Source organism: Chlorocebus sabaeus, chromosome 25 (genome assembly GCF_047675955.1).
Source record: "Chlorocebus sabaeus isolate Y175 chromosome 25, mChlSab1.0.hap1, whole genome shotgun sequence".
NCBI classification, from domain to species: Eukaryota; Metazoa; Chordata; class Mammalia; order Primates; family Cercopithecidae; genus Chlorocebus; species Chlorocebus sabaeus.
Window position 1 is genome coordinate 67,290,491 of NC_132928.1, and position 17,457 is coordinate 67,307,947.

Sequence of the window (17,457 nt, forward strand, 5' to 3'; positions counted from 1 at the left end):
TAGGGGTGCAGTATGTGCTCTTTTAATGACTTAATTAAAGGAAATCCAGTTACCAGAAAGAGAACTCACCTTGCTTATGGAGAGTAGGGCTCCCAGAGAGGAGTGAGGCAGGAGAATACCTGTGTTTAATTTAGAGACTTTTCATAACATTTCACTTTAAAGCTATCCACATGTATTATGTTGGTTAAAATTACTTTTGTAAGAAAATTTAACACCTCAGAGTAGTACTCTTAAATGTGTAAATTTGTCTACTTGAATAATTTATATAAGAAACCATTTGTCAAAAGACAGTGTTGTAAAATAAATCCGAAAGTAAAATTTTAAGAAGTAGATGTGATATAGCTTATCTTGAGGAGAACTGTTAGTTCCCTCTTCCTCTAGAAGCTAGGTGCCTGCTGAGCAAGAATAGAAAGACGCTGCCTCTTAATAGATGTGAAGAAGCGAGGCCTTTCCCCCTGCCCTGGGAGGTTAGGGGGGCGAAGCCAACAGTCCACTCTGCACCTGTACCTGCCGCCAGTCCTTAAAGCGTGTGCCTCTCCTGGTAACAGTCTCAAGGCAGAGAGGAAAAGCTTCAAGCTACATGAAGAGTTTGAAGCTTCCTGACTAAGAGCTAAAAAGAACATTTAAAAGTAGCCCTTCTTTTCCAAGTAGCAAAGTAATAATTAGTAATTTTGTTTGTTTGTTGCAAGCTCCAGGGTTTCATTGTTCTCCAGGGATAGGCACTGTTCATTTCTGTGGTGTCTTTTTTTTTTTTTTCCCCTGACATCAAGTCTATGGGGTTTTTCTTCACACCAGCCAGTTGGATTCTCTGACACCAACTGGGTGTCCAATACTTCACTTCTGACACTACCCAGAGTTAATGGAGACCCTCCAGGCTAAGGGCTTAGCCTCCTAGACTGCCACCCCCACTTCAGATGCCAGTCACCACTGTAGTGCCCAGGCTTCCTGCACTTCTTGGCCAACGACAGATCTGGCAGTTCCCACGCCCTCCATCCCTCACATCCCTGTCAGGTTGGAGAATTCTTTAGAATGATTCACACAACTCAGGAAAAACATTTTTCCTGGCATTTCCTGGTTTGTTAGATGGGTGTCAGTTCAGGCACAGCCCAGTGGAGATGCTCAGGAGGACGTGGTATGGGGATGGGCTACCCTCCCAGCACCTCCATGCCACCACCAGCCCAGGAACTCTCTGAACCCCATCATTTTGTTTTTTTTTGTGGGGTTTTTTTTTTTTTTTTTCATTGGCATGATTGATTAAAACATTGTCCATTGATGAGTGACTCAATCTCCATCCAGCTCCTCTTTCCTCCCCAGAGGGCTGAGGCGAGGCTAGAAGTTCCAGCGCTCTCCTCACACGGCGAGGGCTCCCACGGCCACAGCCCCCATCCCAAGGTTCTCTAGCCTGCTCCTCTTCCCACAGTTATCTCCTTGGCTTACAAAAGACACCTTTATCATTAAGGAAATCACAGGGGTTTAGGCCTCTGTGCCAGGAACCTGGGATGAAGACCAAATATGTTTTTTTAAAACTAGGCCACAGTTAAGTTCTGGAAATGTCTGGCTAGCAGTTGTCCAGGCCCTGTGCTAGGGACCGGGGTCCTCTGGTGAGTGAGACAGCAGAGCCCTGCCCCGTGGAGGGGAGGCAGCAGCCAACACAGAGACAGAGACAGAGCATCCCACCAAGTGGGATGGTGCCACCCAGGAGACAACGCACTGAGATAGACAGAGGGGGTCCACTGGATGGGGGTGCTTGGGGAACGTTGCCGAGGAGACAGTGTTAATGAGACCCAAGGGACAAGGAGAGCCAGCGGTGTGACGAGCCCAGATGGGAGTGGCAGGGGCTGGGAGCAGGGAAGAGAATGGGGCCAAAGGGCCAGGTACAGTGAGGGGTGTGTCCTGTCGTGGGCCTTGATGAGTTGGGCTACTCTGAGAATGGACTGTGGGCCACACGTGGCAGCAGGGACAGCAGCGTGGGCAGACACAGGATCTGTTTAGGAGACCAGACTAGGCAGGTGGAGTGAATGTGGAAGTGGACAGGAGTTGAGGATGAACGTGGGGCTGATTTGCTTTAGAAACAGCGTGGGTAGTGATGCCTCTTCCTAGGCCAGGACGGGCCTGGAGGGTGGAACCAAAAAGAGTTCTGCTGTGCAAATGTTAAGTTTGACATGTTTATCAGGCAGTCTCATGGAGATACGGAGGCAGCACTTGAATCTGAGCTGGAGACAAAATTTGAGTCGAATGTTAAGAGAGCCCAGGACCCAGCTCTGGGGAATTGCAGTCCCAGCAGGGCAGATTCAGAAGAATGACCAGAGCCAGAGAGTGGCTGGTGCACGGGAGGAAGACTAGCGGAGTGCAGGGCGCAGAGGCTGCGCGAGTGAGTGAGCTTCGGGTGCACAGAGGGTGGGGACCTTGACGGGCTTTTGGGGAGTAGCAGAGAGAGATACCAGGTTGGAGGTGAAGAAGAGGAAGCTGCAGGTAAAGACAGCTCTTTCAGAAAGTTGGATGTGGGGCCAGGCGTGGTGGCTCACGCCTGTAATCCCAGCACTTTTGAAGGCAGAGGTGGGTGGATCATCTGAGGTCAGGAGTTTGAGACCAGCCTGGCTAACATGGTGAAATCCCGTGGTGGCGGGTGCCTGTAATCCCAGCTACTCGGGAGGCTGAGGCAGGAGAATTGCTTGAACCTGGGAGGTGAAGTTGCAGTGAGCTGAGATCGCGCCATTGCGCTATAGCCTGGGTAACGAGCGAAACTCTGTCTCAAGAAAACCGAGTTGGATGTGGAGAAGAGCAGACAGTGGGACAGCAGCTGAAAAGATTGTGCAGCATATTTCTGTTTTGTGTTTTAAGATGGGCGGTACCAGAGCCAATTTATTTTTGTTTTGCTAATAGGAAAAATCCTGAACTCCTGGCTTTTTTTTTTTTTTCTGTTGCCCAGGCTGGAACGCAGTGGCATGATCATAGCTCATCATCATCTCGAACTCCTGGGCTCAAGCAGTCCTCCTGCCTCAGCCTCCTGAGTAGCTGGGATTATAGGTGTGCACTGCCATGCCTGGCTAATATTTTATAGAGACACAGTCTCTCGTCTTACCCAGGCTGGTCTCAAACTCCTGGCCTCAAGCAGTCCTCCCTCCTGGGCCTCCTAAAGTGCTGGGATTATAGGTGTCAGGCCACTAATGGGAAAAATCTAGCAAAGAGGGAGAGATTGACAATGTAAGGGAAAACGTGTGACTGAAAGACGCCTTCAACGAAAGACGCCTTCTTGAATGTGAGAGTGGGTATGACATGCTGGCACACTCAGTTTCCCCATGGTAATGGGGCAGGGATGCAGATGGGTGCAGGGCCGTGGTGACTATGGATTCCACCGCCCCAAGAGGTGGCGAGGACTGGAAGAGATGGAGAGAGCTGTGCCAGGCAGTGGGGTAGATGAGGAGCCCACAGAGAAGCGAGTGGATTGCTGAGCCCCTTAGTGTCCATCTAGGGGGTGGTGCTGGCTTCCGCCTGCAGACAGCTCACCCTGCTAGGAGTTCTCAAAGGAGACATCCATCAGAGAGCTGCATCCGCTTTGAAGGAATCTCCTACTTGTCACGGTGATGTGATTTCAGGCAGAGTAACCCCTCTCACGTATGTTCAAGTGTCTTTGAATCATTTCTCTTTTAAACCGGCGTCTGTCCTTGTGCCGTGGTTTACAGAGCAAGCGTGGGTGTTTTTTCATGGGAAGGTGGGATACGGTAAAGGGTCTCAATTGGCTGAAAGTAAAACCAGTGTAATTCTTCCAGGTCCGTGACGAGAAGTTATTACCGAGGTGCGGCCGGGGCTCTCCTCGTCTATGATATCACCAGGTAATGCCGGCTCCCCGTGGTGAAGGAGGCTGCTCAGTGCCCTGCAGCCCTAAGGCTGGTCTTGGCGAGGTGCCTTCCGTGCAGTGTGTGCTTTGTGTGTCTGGGGACGGTGGTGTGGCTGGCATCCAGGAAGCCCCTTAGCCCTTCCCTCTGGGGTCTCAGAGGTCTTTGAACAAGCCCCTACCACTGCTTTCCCATGCAGAGAAATGTGTTTGTAAGGTTTTAGGTAGATGAAGCAATCTATCTTATTGCATTACGTTTCTTGACATGATGCTTGGACACTTTCCTTAAGGTTCACAGAGCTTTTTGTACGGTAAGTTACTAGAAGTGAGTTGAGAGAGGGCGAGGACACAGACGCTGGGCTGAGATTGCTTGGTTCAAATCCCAGTTGCAGTCACTAGCTGGGTGATCCTCTCAGGCCAGCTGCTTCAGCTGCCTGGGCCTTAGTTTCCTTGTCTGTAAGATGGAGGTAGTAATAATCCCATGATCCTCAGGAGGTCATTGGGAGATTTAAATTAGTTAATGTGAAGCACTTAGATAGTAGCTATTTGTGACATATGGCAATTTAACTGAAATAAAATAAAAAATTCTGTTCCTCGATTGCACTGGCCACATTTCAGGTCCTCAGTTGCTACACGTGGCTGGTGACTACCATATCAGAACAGATTATAGAACATTCCTATCCATGAGGAAATCCCATTCGACAGCGCTGATCTGAGTAGCACTATCTCAGAAATGTGTCATCTAAATGGCATCACCTGGGAGCCCTTTCTGGGTAGGAACCTGTCCAGTGAGAGGCTGTCGGTCAGCCGCTTCCCTCTTCCAATCTGTATCCCTGGAGACGGGCATTCTGAGAGGAAGCAGGCAGTTTCTGGCCCAGCACTTCCTGCACTTGCCCCGGCAGTGAAAGGCTCTGCCTGCTAAAGTGTGAAGTCATCAGTCAGGCTAGCAAAGTGCCATGAGAAGAACTCGGTCCTTAGACACATGAGGGCCAAAAATAGTAAGTCTGAGAGTTGGTTCTGGAGTCAGACAGAGTTGGTCAAGTCCTGGCTTTGCCACTGGCTGCTGTATGACCTAGGGCAACGTAATTAATCTCTCTGGGCCTTGGATTTCTCAGGGAAAAGGAGAATAATGGCAGTCTGTGTCATGGAATCGTTATAAAGAATCAATGTGATAAAGTCCTGTAAAACAAAGTGCTGGCACATTGCAAGGATTCATTAAGTGGCAGCAGTTAGCTATGAAATCTTGCCTACCACAGTCTAGTACCTTGCACATGCTAAGAGCTCAGTAGATGTCAAATGAATGAAGGAATATCTCTTTCCTTTTGCCCCATGACTGGGCAAACAAAAAATGACAAAATATCTGACATACTGTCTCATTTTACCAGAAACAAAATGAAACAAACTCTGTGGATATGGTATATATTTGGTGCATTCACGTTGTCTGAGTTACCTTAAAGGTGTTGGTGCCATTACCCTGAAATGTTGAAAAGCGGTATGAGTAGTGAGAATGACTGGAAAGAGTTGCTAGTTTTATAAAATACATGTATTATTTTCACAATCTTATATTACGCAGCCGAGAAACGTACAATGCGCTTACTAATTGGTTAACAGATGCCCGAATGCTAGCGAGTCAGAACATTGTGATCATCCTTTGTGGAAACAAGAAGGACCTGGATGCAGATCGTGAAGTTACCTTCTTAGAAGCCTCCAGATTTGCTCAAGAAAATGGCAAGTGACCTTTTACTTCTTACTATTTTTCAAATGGCATATTTGAGGATAAAAGCATTTCTTTGAATTTAAAACATATATTGGAATTTCGAGATTAAACTAGATTTAGGAAATGTGGAATTTCCAATTGTTTTTACTATAAATTAGACCAGTTTAGCATATTTTTAGTATATTGCATTCTGCCTGCAGAAGTTACTATAATGATAAAAGCAAATGTAGTAACATTATGTAATGACTTTTCAGTCTAAGGTCTTTGAATATTAGAGATCTTGGGCTAAAGTGAAATGTATAACAATAATCTTTAAAGACTCTAACCAAATGATGTCACTATTTTTTAATGTATTTTGAAGGAAATTTGGTGAAGTATTAGCCCAAATAGAAAGGGAAGCAGAAGAAATACTTGGCTTATTGGCTTCATTTGCTAAACTTAAGTCATTTGGTTATAGGTGACTTTGAAACTTTTTTGAATTTCCATGTAGAATACATGAAAATGCCACATAAAATGAATGGTTGCTTTATTAATGGATAAGAGAATGATTTTTTAAAAATTCAGACATTTTAAATAACTTTAATTTTTAGAACCAAAGACTATAATATGCTAATATCAATATTTGATTGGACTCTAAGATTCCAAATTATATTGTAACTTTACTGGTTTCTTGCTAAGAAAATAAACATGAGAGAAATCCATACGCCATCAAGACAGTTCTTAAAAAGCTGTTTAGAAATCAGAAGTTTGGAACGTTAACAAAGATGAAAAGGAATTTAGATGTCATCTAAACTCATTTTTACAAGTGAGGATACAAGAGGCTAGAGAGGCTGTGGTTTGCTGAGAGAGCAAGCAGAACAGGCCTTTCTGCTGAGATGAACAGCCACTCTAGTGGGTAGAAAGAATATTAATTCCTATACTATCTCTTCATGGGCTGTATGACAAATTGCAGTATAGTCCCCTAAAAAGTGTAAACACTTGTAGGTCGTATTTGTGGTGACACTCAGATTGTTTGAAGGAGGACATTGCAACTTTGCCTGAAATCAGTGGCAGGGCCATTTTGGCGAACCAGCTCCTTCCTGATGGCTGGTCACTCAGCTGGGGAAGCCTGGTTGCTTGCTCAGGCCTTTCACCAGGTGAATGGCTAGCACAAGACTCCAGTGACTTTTCAGTCCAGTGCTGAAATTCTTCTAACATTTAAAAAACATGTAACAACATATATTGGTTTTATATTGACAGAAATATATGGTTTTAGGTTATAAATTATATTTTGTCTGCTTTTCTAAGAGAATGCTGCACAGACTTTTAGTAAGTGAAAATTATGATCATCTTCTAAATATGACTTTATTTTGTTTGATGTCCATTTTAGAGCTGATGTTTTTGGAAACAAGTGCACTAACAGGGGAGAATGTAGAAGAGGCTTTTGTACAGTGTGCAAGAAAAATACTTAACAAAATTGAATCAGGTAAAAGCCTTTCCATTAGTCAACTTTTCTTCTGCATATTTTACACTCTAGCTCAGTAGATCACCTTTTAATTAATAGTTTCAGGAGTGGTTTAATAAAGACTATTCTCTCTGTACCTGCCAACCTAAAATCATCACATATGGGTTCAAAGGTCATGTTCTCCTGGCTGAGGTGAAAGCTCCTCCTTATCAGGATGGTTTCCATGGTGATGAAGGTGGATGGGCACACCAACTCAGCTGTGGAGGAGTAGTCAAGGTTTCAGGGAGTGTTTGCATTTAGAATTATAGTATTTCTTGGGTCCTTCACTAAAAGGAGGAAGAATAGGCCTTTGTCCACTGTCAACAGCATGCTAATTCTGTTGGACCAGTGGTCATGTGTAAGGGAGTTACAGGTACATGGTGTAGTGTTGATCTTTGCAGATCGGGCATCATGGAGCTGTGGAGTCCAGAGTAATTTTATTTCTGAAGCTCACTGAGCATGCCTCAATTATAAAATGCCTCATTTTTGTGTTTGTTGCTTCAGTTAAAATAATTCAAAATAATCCTAATGTAGGCAGCTGACAAAATACTATGTAATTGTCATTTACTAAAGTAACTATATATAGGCATCACCTTTTGATTGATTTATTCAAACATCTGAGTGCCTATTCTTTGTCAGATGCTGGGATACAAAAATGAATAAATCGCACCCCTTGTCCCCCAAGAAACTGTCTTTCATGGGAGACAGTCAGAGGATAATTATAATATCGCGAGGCTGATATGGTAATTGAGGGATGCACAGGCTCAGGGTAACATGAAGAAGGGGACCTGCCACAGCCAGAGGATAGAGGAGTTGTCAGGGAGGGCTTCCAGGAGGAGGTGTTAGATGAGCTCAGGCTTTCAGAATATAAGGAAGAGTGAGCCAGCAAAGGGAGTGAGGAAGATAGAATAGCAGGAGAAAAGGTTGAAGAAAGGCAGGAACCAGCCAGTCCTCATCAAGGATCTAGAACTTTATCTTGTAGATTACCGATTCTCAACCCTGGATGAGCACTAGAGTCACTGAGATGCATTAAAAGTTCTAATCCCAGGCTCTGCCTCTGGAGACGCTGAATTAATTGGGCTGAAGTATGGTCGAGGCATCAGCGTTTTTAAATGTTCACTCATGCGGTTCTAATGTTCATCCAAGGTTGAGAACCACTGCTGTAGGTGGTGGGTTGTCAGCAGGTGGGTGATGTGATCGGGTTGTGACCTGAGATAAGTCATGTATGTAGGGAGTTATGTTGAAAACAGACTGAAGAGAGGACAGGGTTGGAGGCCAGGATACCAGTTATAAGGCATTTTTGAGTAATCCTAGTAAGAAATGACTGATTAATGCTTTAACAAGGATATGGAAGCAGAGATGGAGAGAGAGAGATGGATCTAAGATATATTTAGGCAGTAGCATCTTATGACTCATATGCCCAATAGTGGAACAGGACAACTGGTTCTTAGGTGGGACAGGGTGAGCAGGAGGGGCCAGCAGGGGAGGAGGAACCAAGGATGACTCACAGCTGTCACACTGGGGTCTCTGGACAGAGATGCGGTGGAGCCAGAGGAGAAGCAGGGAGTGTGAGGGAATAAAGATGGCTCTGTTGCGAATGTGCAGCCTTTGTGGTAACACTGGGACATGCACATGGAGTTATCTAGTAAGCTTGGGGAAGAGTTCCTGGCGGGCAGTATAAATTTGGGAACCATCAATATATAGGAACAGCTAAAACTGTGGAAGCAATGTGATCATCCAGAGAACAGTGTTTAAGGAGAGCAGTGATCAACAGAACCCTGGAGATGAAGGATAAGCAGGGGAAGAGGAATCTACAAAAAAGATGAAAAAGGAAATGGTCAGAAATATGTGAAGAAAATCAAGGGAATGTGGGTGTCACTTAAGCCCTAATTATAAGTAAATCAAAGGAGTGTTCATTATGTACTGTAATAGTAACAGAGGGAAGCCTCATAAGCTAAGACTGAGCTGAAAAACACACATTGGGATGGGGAATAGAAAGTCAGTGATCAATTTGATCAAGAACAGTTTCAGCAGAATTATGAAGGTAGAAGATGGCTGGCCATCCGTCAGGAAGAAGTAGGAAGTGAGCAAGCAGAGTGTCCACTCTTCTGAGGAAGCTCAGGCTGGCACCGTAGGGTGCAAAGGGTTAATTTAAAGTCAGGGGTGTGGGTGATGGGAGAAATTGCAGCATGTTTAAAAAGGGGGAACGGAGAGAAGAATGGGCAAGGAGAGGGCAGGGAAGAAGGAGGGTGCCAGGTAAAGGAGGAGGGAGGAGAGTCGGGCCCAGTTGGAAGGGCTGGGTTTCAACAGAAGTGGACGCGTCATCCTTTTGTATTTTTTTTTTTAATCAGAAAGAAAAAAAAATTACTAAGCTTGGTACAAAAACCAAGACTCTGTAACATAAATCATTACAATTGGCTTGCTGTTGAGTATTACTAAGCTCAGCATGAGGTTGTATTTACATGACCTTGCTATTTTAATATTGTATCCCTGAATACATCAGATAGAGCAACTCATATACAGTCTTCAAGATGTGTTTTTTTCTGAGATCATCAAAATCATAAGTACCTCTAGGTTAAAAAAAATAAGGGTATAAATTAGGATTCTTCAGCAGTACTTTTTATTTTTTTTAATGGCTAATACATTCAAAAACCATTGTTTTCTTCCCTTTTTTTATGTAAAATATATGATAGACTACCACGCCTTGCTTTTTTACTTACTGTTATATAACCTATAAATCATGACAAATCAGCATATAGTTCCCATATATACATATACCTAATGTACATATATATAACACATAATGTCATACATAATGTGTGTGTGTAATATATAACATGGGTTGAGTATCCCTAATCCAAAGTGTTCCAAAATCTGAAACTTTTTAATTGCCAACATTGCCACTGAAAGGAAATGCTCATTGGAGCACTTCACATTTCAGATTTTCAGATTAGGGATGCTGAACTGGTAAGTATAATGGAAATATTTCAAAATCTGAAAAAATCCAAAATACTTCTGGTTTCAAGTATTTTGGATAAGGACCGCTCAACCTATAGTTCACGTATGTGTTGCCATAATTTATGTAGCCAATCTACTTTGGACATCTGGGTTGTTGCCAGTATTTTGCTATTATAAGTAATGTTACAGTAAATACTTTTATATATATATATATATATATTTTTTTTTTTTTTTTTTTTTTTTTTGCATGTGCATGAGTCTGTGTGTCAGACAAATGTGCAGAAGTAGAATTGCTGGGTCAGAGAACATAAGCATTTGGGATCTTGGTGTAGAGGTGGTCACATTTTCTCCTAGTGATGGGCTTATTTCACTAAAGCCATGTCCACAGCGTGTAGTATCATCATACTTGGACTTTTGGCCCATCCGATAAGTGAAAAATTGTATCTTTGTAATTTAATTTTAAATTATTTTATATAAATAATATATTCACATAATTTTAAATTCAAGAAGTATAAAAGCGTATGCAGTGGAAAGTCCCACTGTTACCACCCCCTCCTGTTCCCGGCCATCTAGAACTCCTCTGAATCAGCCGTTCCTTATGTATCATGCTAGAGACGTTTTGTGCCGGTGCAAGCAAACATGTAAATTGTTTTTTCTTCTTTATTCAGAATGGTGGGATATATACACAGGGTTCCGTACTTTGCTTTTTTTTTTTTTTTTTAATCTATTTTTGGGATCTCAGAAACATAAAACTTTTTTTTTAAAGAAGACTTGTTTGGTCCTTAGGTGAGCTGGACCCAGAAAGAATGGGCTCGGGTATTCAGTACGGAGATGCTGCCTTGAGACAGCTGAGGTCACCGCGGCGCGCACAGGCCCCAAATGCTCAGGAGTGTGGTTGTTAGGAGCCACGGGAGAGCGCACAGGTGGGTTTGGACACCTCACTGCCCTGAGTTCCCGACAAGCTGAAGTGCAGAGGCCTGTTAAAGCTTTGGGAAGCTGTAGTATGAAAAAGAGAGGATCCCAGCTGGGTGCAGGCTCTAATTGCAGCACTCTGGGAGGCTGGGGTGGGCCAATCACTTTAGTTCAGGAGTTCGAGACCAGCCTAGGCATCATGGTGAAACACCATCTCTACAAAATACAAAAAATTAGCCAGGCATAGTGGCATGCACCTGTAGTCCCAGCTACTCATGAAACTTAGGAGAATTGCTTGAGCCTGGGAGGCAGAGGTTGCAGTAAGCCAAGATCGCACCACTGCACTCCAGCCTGGGTGATAAAGTGAGACTGTCTCAGGAAAAAAAAAAAAAAAAGAGAAGGAGAATATACCATAAGTTAAAGTTGGATGTTCTAACTGAAAGAATTTACACCCTATAGGAAATTCTTATGTTCTTGTTCAGAAAGAAAGGAAGGGCAGGTGGTGGTTGACCGGAGAGGGTGAGATATCCTGATTCCTTATGTCAGTGAGGAGCCTTTCCTGGATTGATGGAGGTCTAAATGAATGTGCCTTTTGCTAAAACAGGAGACCCATTTATGAAATTGACAAATGTCTCCCTTTAACTTTTTAAAGCTGCTTCTTTTTTCCCATTTACCACGGTGGACGTTTTATTTATAGTCGACATCATGTAGTAGACACAGACAAGTATTGAAAGACGAGATATTCACGAATTCTCTTTTAGGCTTTAAGCTGTATTTACTTTTGCATTTATAATTGTGCAGATTTTGACATTGTTCTTATTATTTTTTAGGTGTTCATGCAGTGGCATTTGGGACACAATCGTTGGAACCTGAAGAATCTGAAGTTTTTTTACCACCATCCTTTTCTACTCTGTATGGAAGTAGATCTTTATGGGGAAAAGAGAATTTGGGGTGTTCTGCAAGCTGGTCAAAGTGGCACAGCAAATCATATAAATCGAATTAAATGGACAACACCGTTAGATGTGTATGTAAAAATTTTCTGTTTCATATTTTCCCTTTCACTTTCGGTTTAAAACATGCTATAAACATGCTATGTACTGTATGTCCTGTAGCCCAGTGCGGCTCCGCAGCATGGAATCTGATGTATGATATGATAGAATGTGGCACTAAATGCAGTTTCAGATTTTATTTTTTTTAATCATATGAACTAAAATTGTCAGTTGTGAGGTGTGCTCTTCTCATCATGTTGGTTATATTGCACAATTGGTTATATTTATGACCTGATATTCAAAGACTCTGGCATTGATAGCCAGTGTGTTTCTTATTTAATTCTGTTTACTACATTCTACATGGTGTTTACGTGATCCACACTTGAAATACTAGATCAGTAGACATTCACTAACATACCAAAAAAAATAAAATGAAAAATGGAGTTTTTCCGTGAACTTTATACTGTCCAGCTCTGTTGATTTTAAAGCCTCTTCATCCAGGTCAGTTCAGGAAGTATATGTGGAGTACCTGCTCTGTTTTAGGCTATGAGACTAGCACTAAGGATTCTGGTACCTTTACCCAAACCTACCGGGCTACTAATACTTCTCTCAGCGATGGATAAAATACAATAGACCATGCAAGCTGGGGCCGCTCATCCATTTCCAGTTTGCTGGTCTGTCTGGTCTCCCTGCTAGAAAACACATTGTTTGTACTGTGCTTTTTCTGGAATTCAGTAGAATGGCATCACTGCCTGTTTTTCATATCTTTTGTTTCCTGTTCATTTTAAGGAAACCTGCTAAATCCAGTTAATATGAAAAGGACACCACTCATTAAGAAATTTCTTTATGGCTTCTGCTGAATACTTAAATGCCTTACTACAGTTACCAAGTTGACATGTTTTTAATTCATATAAGGTATATTGGGTATATTGAAGTATATATTGTATTACAAAGATTTGTTCTTCTATTTTAAAATGTCAGTGCAAAAAATATATGGTGGAACCTTTCTTTAAAGTTGAAATACAGTATTATTTAAGTCTGAAAGGTTAAAAAGCTTTCTTCACCTTATATATGTTCTTCCACTGTGACTTTTTAGTTGAAGACTAGTAAATTAACTTTTAGTTAGAAGATGCCTACTGCTTTTGTTGTTTATTTTAATCAGCAGAGCACAGAGACACACAAAAACTCTGGGAAGTAACTAGGATAAAAATACCAGTATGTATCTGTTTTAGATATTTTGAGTTTTGCTTTTTTTATGCCTTGAATATTTTATTTCAAAAAGTATCTGAAGCAAATTCTCAGACTGAACTACTTCTTAGACCTCACTGTAAGAATGTTTTATTCAATGTCTCATTTATGATAGATTTGCAAGCTGCTCATTTTTGAACAGCTTTTTGCATGGGATAGGAGCATGTCTATTCTAACACATCAGCTTATTCAAAAGCAAGAATTTTAAAAATAAGATAAATGTAAAGTTGTTTTATAAACGATCCTGTTAATTAACCCACAGACACCATATATCCTTCTGCATCCTTTGACCAATAAAAGTTGCTGGAGAACCAAACCATGGTGGTTCTTAATCAGGCTTTGCCTTTAGGGAGAATGAGGAGGGGAGATAATTCGGTATTGTTCAGGCTAGTAATAAATGTTATGTTTCTATTTCCCGTAACTCATTAAGTTTTCAGGAAGCTCTTAATTTAGATTTCTAGGAAAGTAATTATTCAGTCTTCCTAGAAAAAGATTATAAAGACCATTTAAACTGGAGATCGTAATTTATTCTTTTACAGTCCAGCATTTAAGTAAAAATGAGAACATCACAATTTGGGAATCTGTAATGGTTTTGTTGAAAATATTACTTGTGGCTTGTATAAGAACTGCTGAATTCAAGAACATTGATTCCTAGCAGATCAATAATAGTATTTAAAGAATCTGATGCTAAAATTAGAAACCTAAATGATCTGTAATTTGTACTGTGACACAGCAGATGATGTTTCCTTATTTTCTGTCATCTTTTTATGTTTTTGGAGAAGCAAATTAGAGGTGCTTTTAAAAAACCCGTGAATTTTTAATGTCTTGTGGTGCCATTTGAGAAGCACCTCTTTCCTGATCCATCTAACTACTCATGTACGTACAATCTGAGTTTGTTCCACTTGTTGACTTGCTTACTTCCCTATTGTATTTATTTCTTTAAAGGGTTGTTTTAGAATTGTAGAGGAATTTATCTGAGAACACAAGATCTACCGCTTTCAGTAGGACAAGTGACCCAAGTTGTTGGTCGCCAGCCGCAAAGGTTAGGAAACACTACCTACTGATAGAAAATAATGTGGTTAGGGAATCTGTATTTTCATTTAAAAGAGCATCTATGTACTTTTTTCCCTTCATATTTCCCCCTCATTTTTTGTTCTTTTTCTTTCTTTCTTTTTTCTTAATTTTATTTTTTGTAGAGACAGGGTCTCACTGTGTTGCCCAGGCTGGTCTCAAACTCCTGGCCTCAAAGGATCTTCCCACCTCAGCCTCCCAAAGTGCTGGGATTACAGGCATGAGCCACCATGCCTGGCCCCCCCAGATTCTCCCTTTATATACTTATAAATTTTTTATAATGAAGATTTTCAAATATACACAAATATAGAGAAAAATAGCCAAATGAACCACTATATCAGCCAGCTTTAACAATTGCCTACATTTTGCGATCTTGTTTTCTTTATCTTTACCCAGCGTTTTCATGCTGTAGTACTTGAAAACATCTGAGGCATCTGTCATTTCACCCAAAAATACATCAGGGCCGGGTGCAGTGGCTCACACCTGTAATCCCAGCACTTTGGGAGGCTGAGGTGGGTGGATCACTTGAGGTCAGGAGTTCAAGACCAGCGTGGCCAACATGGTATAACCCCATCTCTACTAAAAATACAAAAATTAGCAGGGGTGATGGTGGGTGCCTGTAGTCCCAGCTACTTGGGAGGCTGAGGTGGGAGGATTGCTTGAACCCAGGAGGCAGAGGTTGTAGTGAGCCGAGATCATGCCATTGCTCTCCAGCCTGGGCAACAGAGAAAGACTCCATCTAAAAAAAAAAAAAAATAGGTCAGTATGCATCTTTGAAAATAGCGTTTTCTAAAAATTTTATGAAATTTTCCATACCATTGGGAACTTACAAAGCCAAGGCTATTTATGTTTTTCATATCTTGCAATCATATAAAGTTGGTTTTCTGGTATGTGCTAAAACAGCAAAATGTGTCTTTCGTGAAGCATTGGAGGCAGTGACTTCCCAGCGTGTGTCCAGTTGTACAGAAGTGCTGTTCCCTGGCTCAGGGGCAGTGTACCTTTAGCAGGGACACCAGGACCATCAGTCTGCTATACATAACCAGCATGGCTTTGGAGGGCTGGTACCCCTTGTTGTACTGGTTTTAAAACACTCCTGCCAATGTAGTAACATGAGGCATGTTTACTTTAAATCATCTCTACAAATTTAAAGATCTCATCTTCAAACTGCTCTATTTTGAAGAATGTATTTTACTGTAAAGGAAACATTTAACTTTGATGCACGCTTATCTGGACCATATGTAACTATATAGAAGGTGGGTTGAGCCATTCCTTTTTTTGTTTGTTGTTGTTCTTTGTTTTCTTTTTTAATTTTCAGAGACACAGTCTTGCTGTCACCCAGGCTGGAGTGCAGTGGCACAGTCATAGCTCACCACAGCCTCAACCTCCTGGGCTCAAGCAATTCTCGTGCCTCAGCCTCCTGAGTAGCTGGGACTACAGGCATGCACCACTTAACCTGGCTAATTCTTTTTTAATGTTTTGCCTCCATGTTTCTTAGGCTGGTCTCAAACTTCTGGCTTAAAGCATTCCTCCCATAGCCTTGGGATTATAGGCATGAGCCACCACACCTGGTCCTCCATTTCTTGCAATAATCTTGGTGTCCTCCTTTATGCTGTAGGGCATTGTCATGAAGTGTCTGTGGAAAACTCCATGGAAATTGGATAAGCCTGTGCTCTCAAAACTCTGTAACTTCTTGATGCAATGTGTAAACTTCATTTTAAAGAAAACTAGAGTGAAGAAAACAAACTTGCTTAATTTCTGAATATTTTACATTCTAAAATGTCATGAAAATAATTAAGTTTACTAAATATTGATGGACCAAGGAATGATGTATGATGGTAAAAATGCTAATTTCTGTATGTTTGAGTGTGAGCCCTCAAAGAATTTTAAGTTGAATAGGAAATTTTATAATATGATTGATTTTGGGTAAATCTACCACATTATTACCTTTTACAGAAAATTCATCATATTGGTTTGTGTGGCCATAAAGGTACCTACCATGCCCTTGTACTATTCTCACTTTCAGGGGAAAATGGTGCTTTTATAGGACACTTGTGCACATCTCTGAACACCCTTGGCTTCTCACAGTCTCTGTGGGGAGTCGAGTTCCTCACCCGGAATGCTCCTCAGCCAGCCCCCCAAGTCAGTCGAGCGAAAGGCCTGCTGCTCTTTGGGGTGCAGTGAAAACTTCTCTGCTGTGGCGCTTTCTCTGACCTCAGCATATGCAGACACCTAGCTCCCATGATTCTCTGTCCGGACCTCCTTTCTTGCTATTGATCTCATTGATTGTACCTTGTCCTTGTTTGTCTTCTCTCGTGGGCTAAGAGCTCCCTGGGACACAGCTTTGGTGTGCCTGATGCCTGGCACATAGGAGGGACCCCAGGGCTTGTGGGAAAAAATGATCACAGAGCCAGGTGTGTCCATGAGACTTTCCAGCGCATCTGCGTATCGCTGGTGCAGCCTAGCCACTGCAAGATCCCACTTCGCAGAATTTCCAAACAGGCAGTTAAAACCCTTCCTTCCTGCAGCAGCTCACTTTGTTTTTGAATATTGACTGCAGTACATGTTTGACCTTCCGGGATTGTTAGCTTACAATATTTAGGCCTCGTGTTTTGCTGTCAGGTAAACAACAACAACATGGTGGGGATTCTGTCTGTGCACTCCTCCTCGACTCTTGGCACATCTCACAGCACAGCCTGTGAACAAGCAGTTATGCCTGCTGTGTTCTCCATTTTAGCAGGATTTGATATTGTAAGAATGGGGAGCTTTAGCTCGAGGGTTGTCAGATGCAATTGAGGTTATCATTGTCCATAAACCTCTGATCTAAGGCCTAGCCATGATCAGCTGTTGTAGTATTTTATGCTGCCTCATAAATGATTAGGGGTGAAATGTGTTGAATCTCTCACTTCTGTTAATTACACACTCTAAGTTACAGTTGACAAGTCCCCATGTTGAAGCAGAGGCCAGAACTATAATTAGATCTTGGAAACCTAGTAACTCTGCTGCCTTTTCAAAGGAATAGAGGAATGACAAATAGTTTTCCTGCCCTAATTTTAAGATTCACTCTTTTCACCTGACACTTAAATTCTGAATTCTATTTAGGTTCTTTTTATGTGTTTCTATCTGATTTTTCCGAACTTCAGCCCTATCTGAGCTATGAGAACTTGACTCCTGCACTTGGAGAGATCCCACTGTGAGGATCTGCGGTTGCCGAGGGCTCCTTTTGCTGTTCACTGCGTCTCCCATC

General features: G+C 42.1%; 1 protein-coding gene across 3 annotated transcripts in view; it reads left to right on the top strand.

Moving 5' to 3' along the window:
* RAB4A (RAB4A, member RAS oncogene family) overlaps positions 1 to 13,458 on the top strand; it is a 34,202-nt gene extending 20,744 nt beyond the window's left edge. Inside the window, exons 4-8 of one of the 3 annotated variants that reach the window (XM_007989737.3) lie at positions 3,771 to 3,833; positions 5,409 to 5,563; positions 6,922 to 7,017; positions 10,780 to 10,916; positions 11,736 to 13,458. In XM_007989737.3, coding sequence (XP_007987928.1) covers positions 3,771 to 3,833; positions 5,409 to 5,563; positions 6,922 to 7,017; positions 10,780 to 10,895 — 430 coding nt within the window. In that variant the 3' untranslated portion in view covers positions 10,896 to 10,916; positions 11,736 to 13,458. The remainder of the gene's footprint in view (positions 1 to 3,770; positions 3,834 to 5,408; positions 5,564 to 6,921; positions 7,018 to 10,779; positions 10,917 to 11,735) is intronic. The other 2 variants (XM_007989739.3, XM_073011839.1) reach the window with 2 other exon arrangements.
* The last annotated feature ends 3,999 nt before the right edge of the window (positions 13,459 to 17,457 follow it).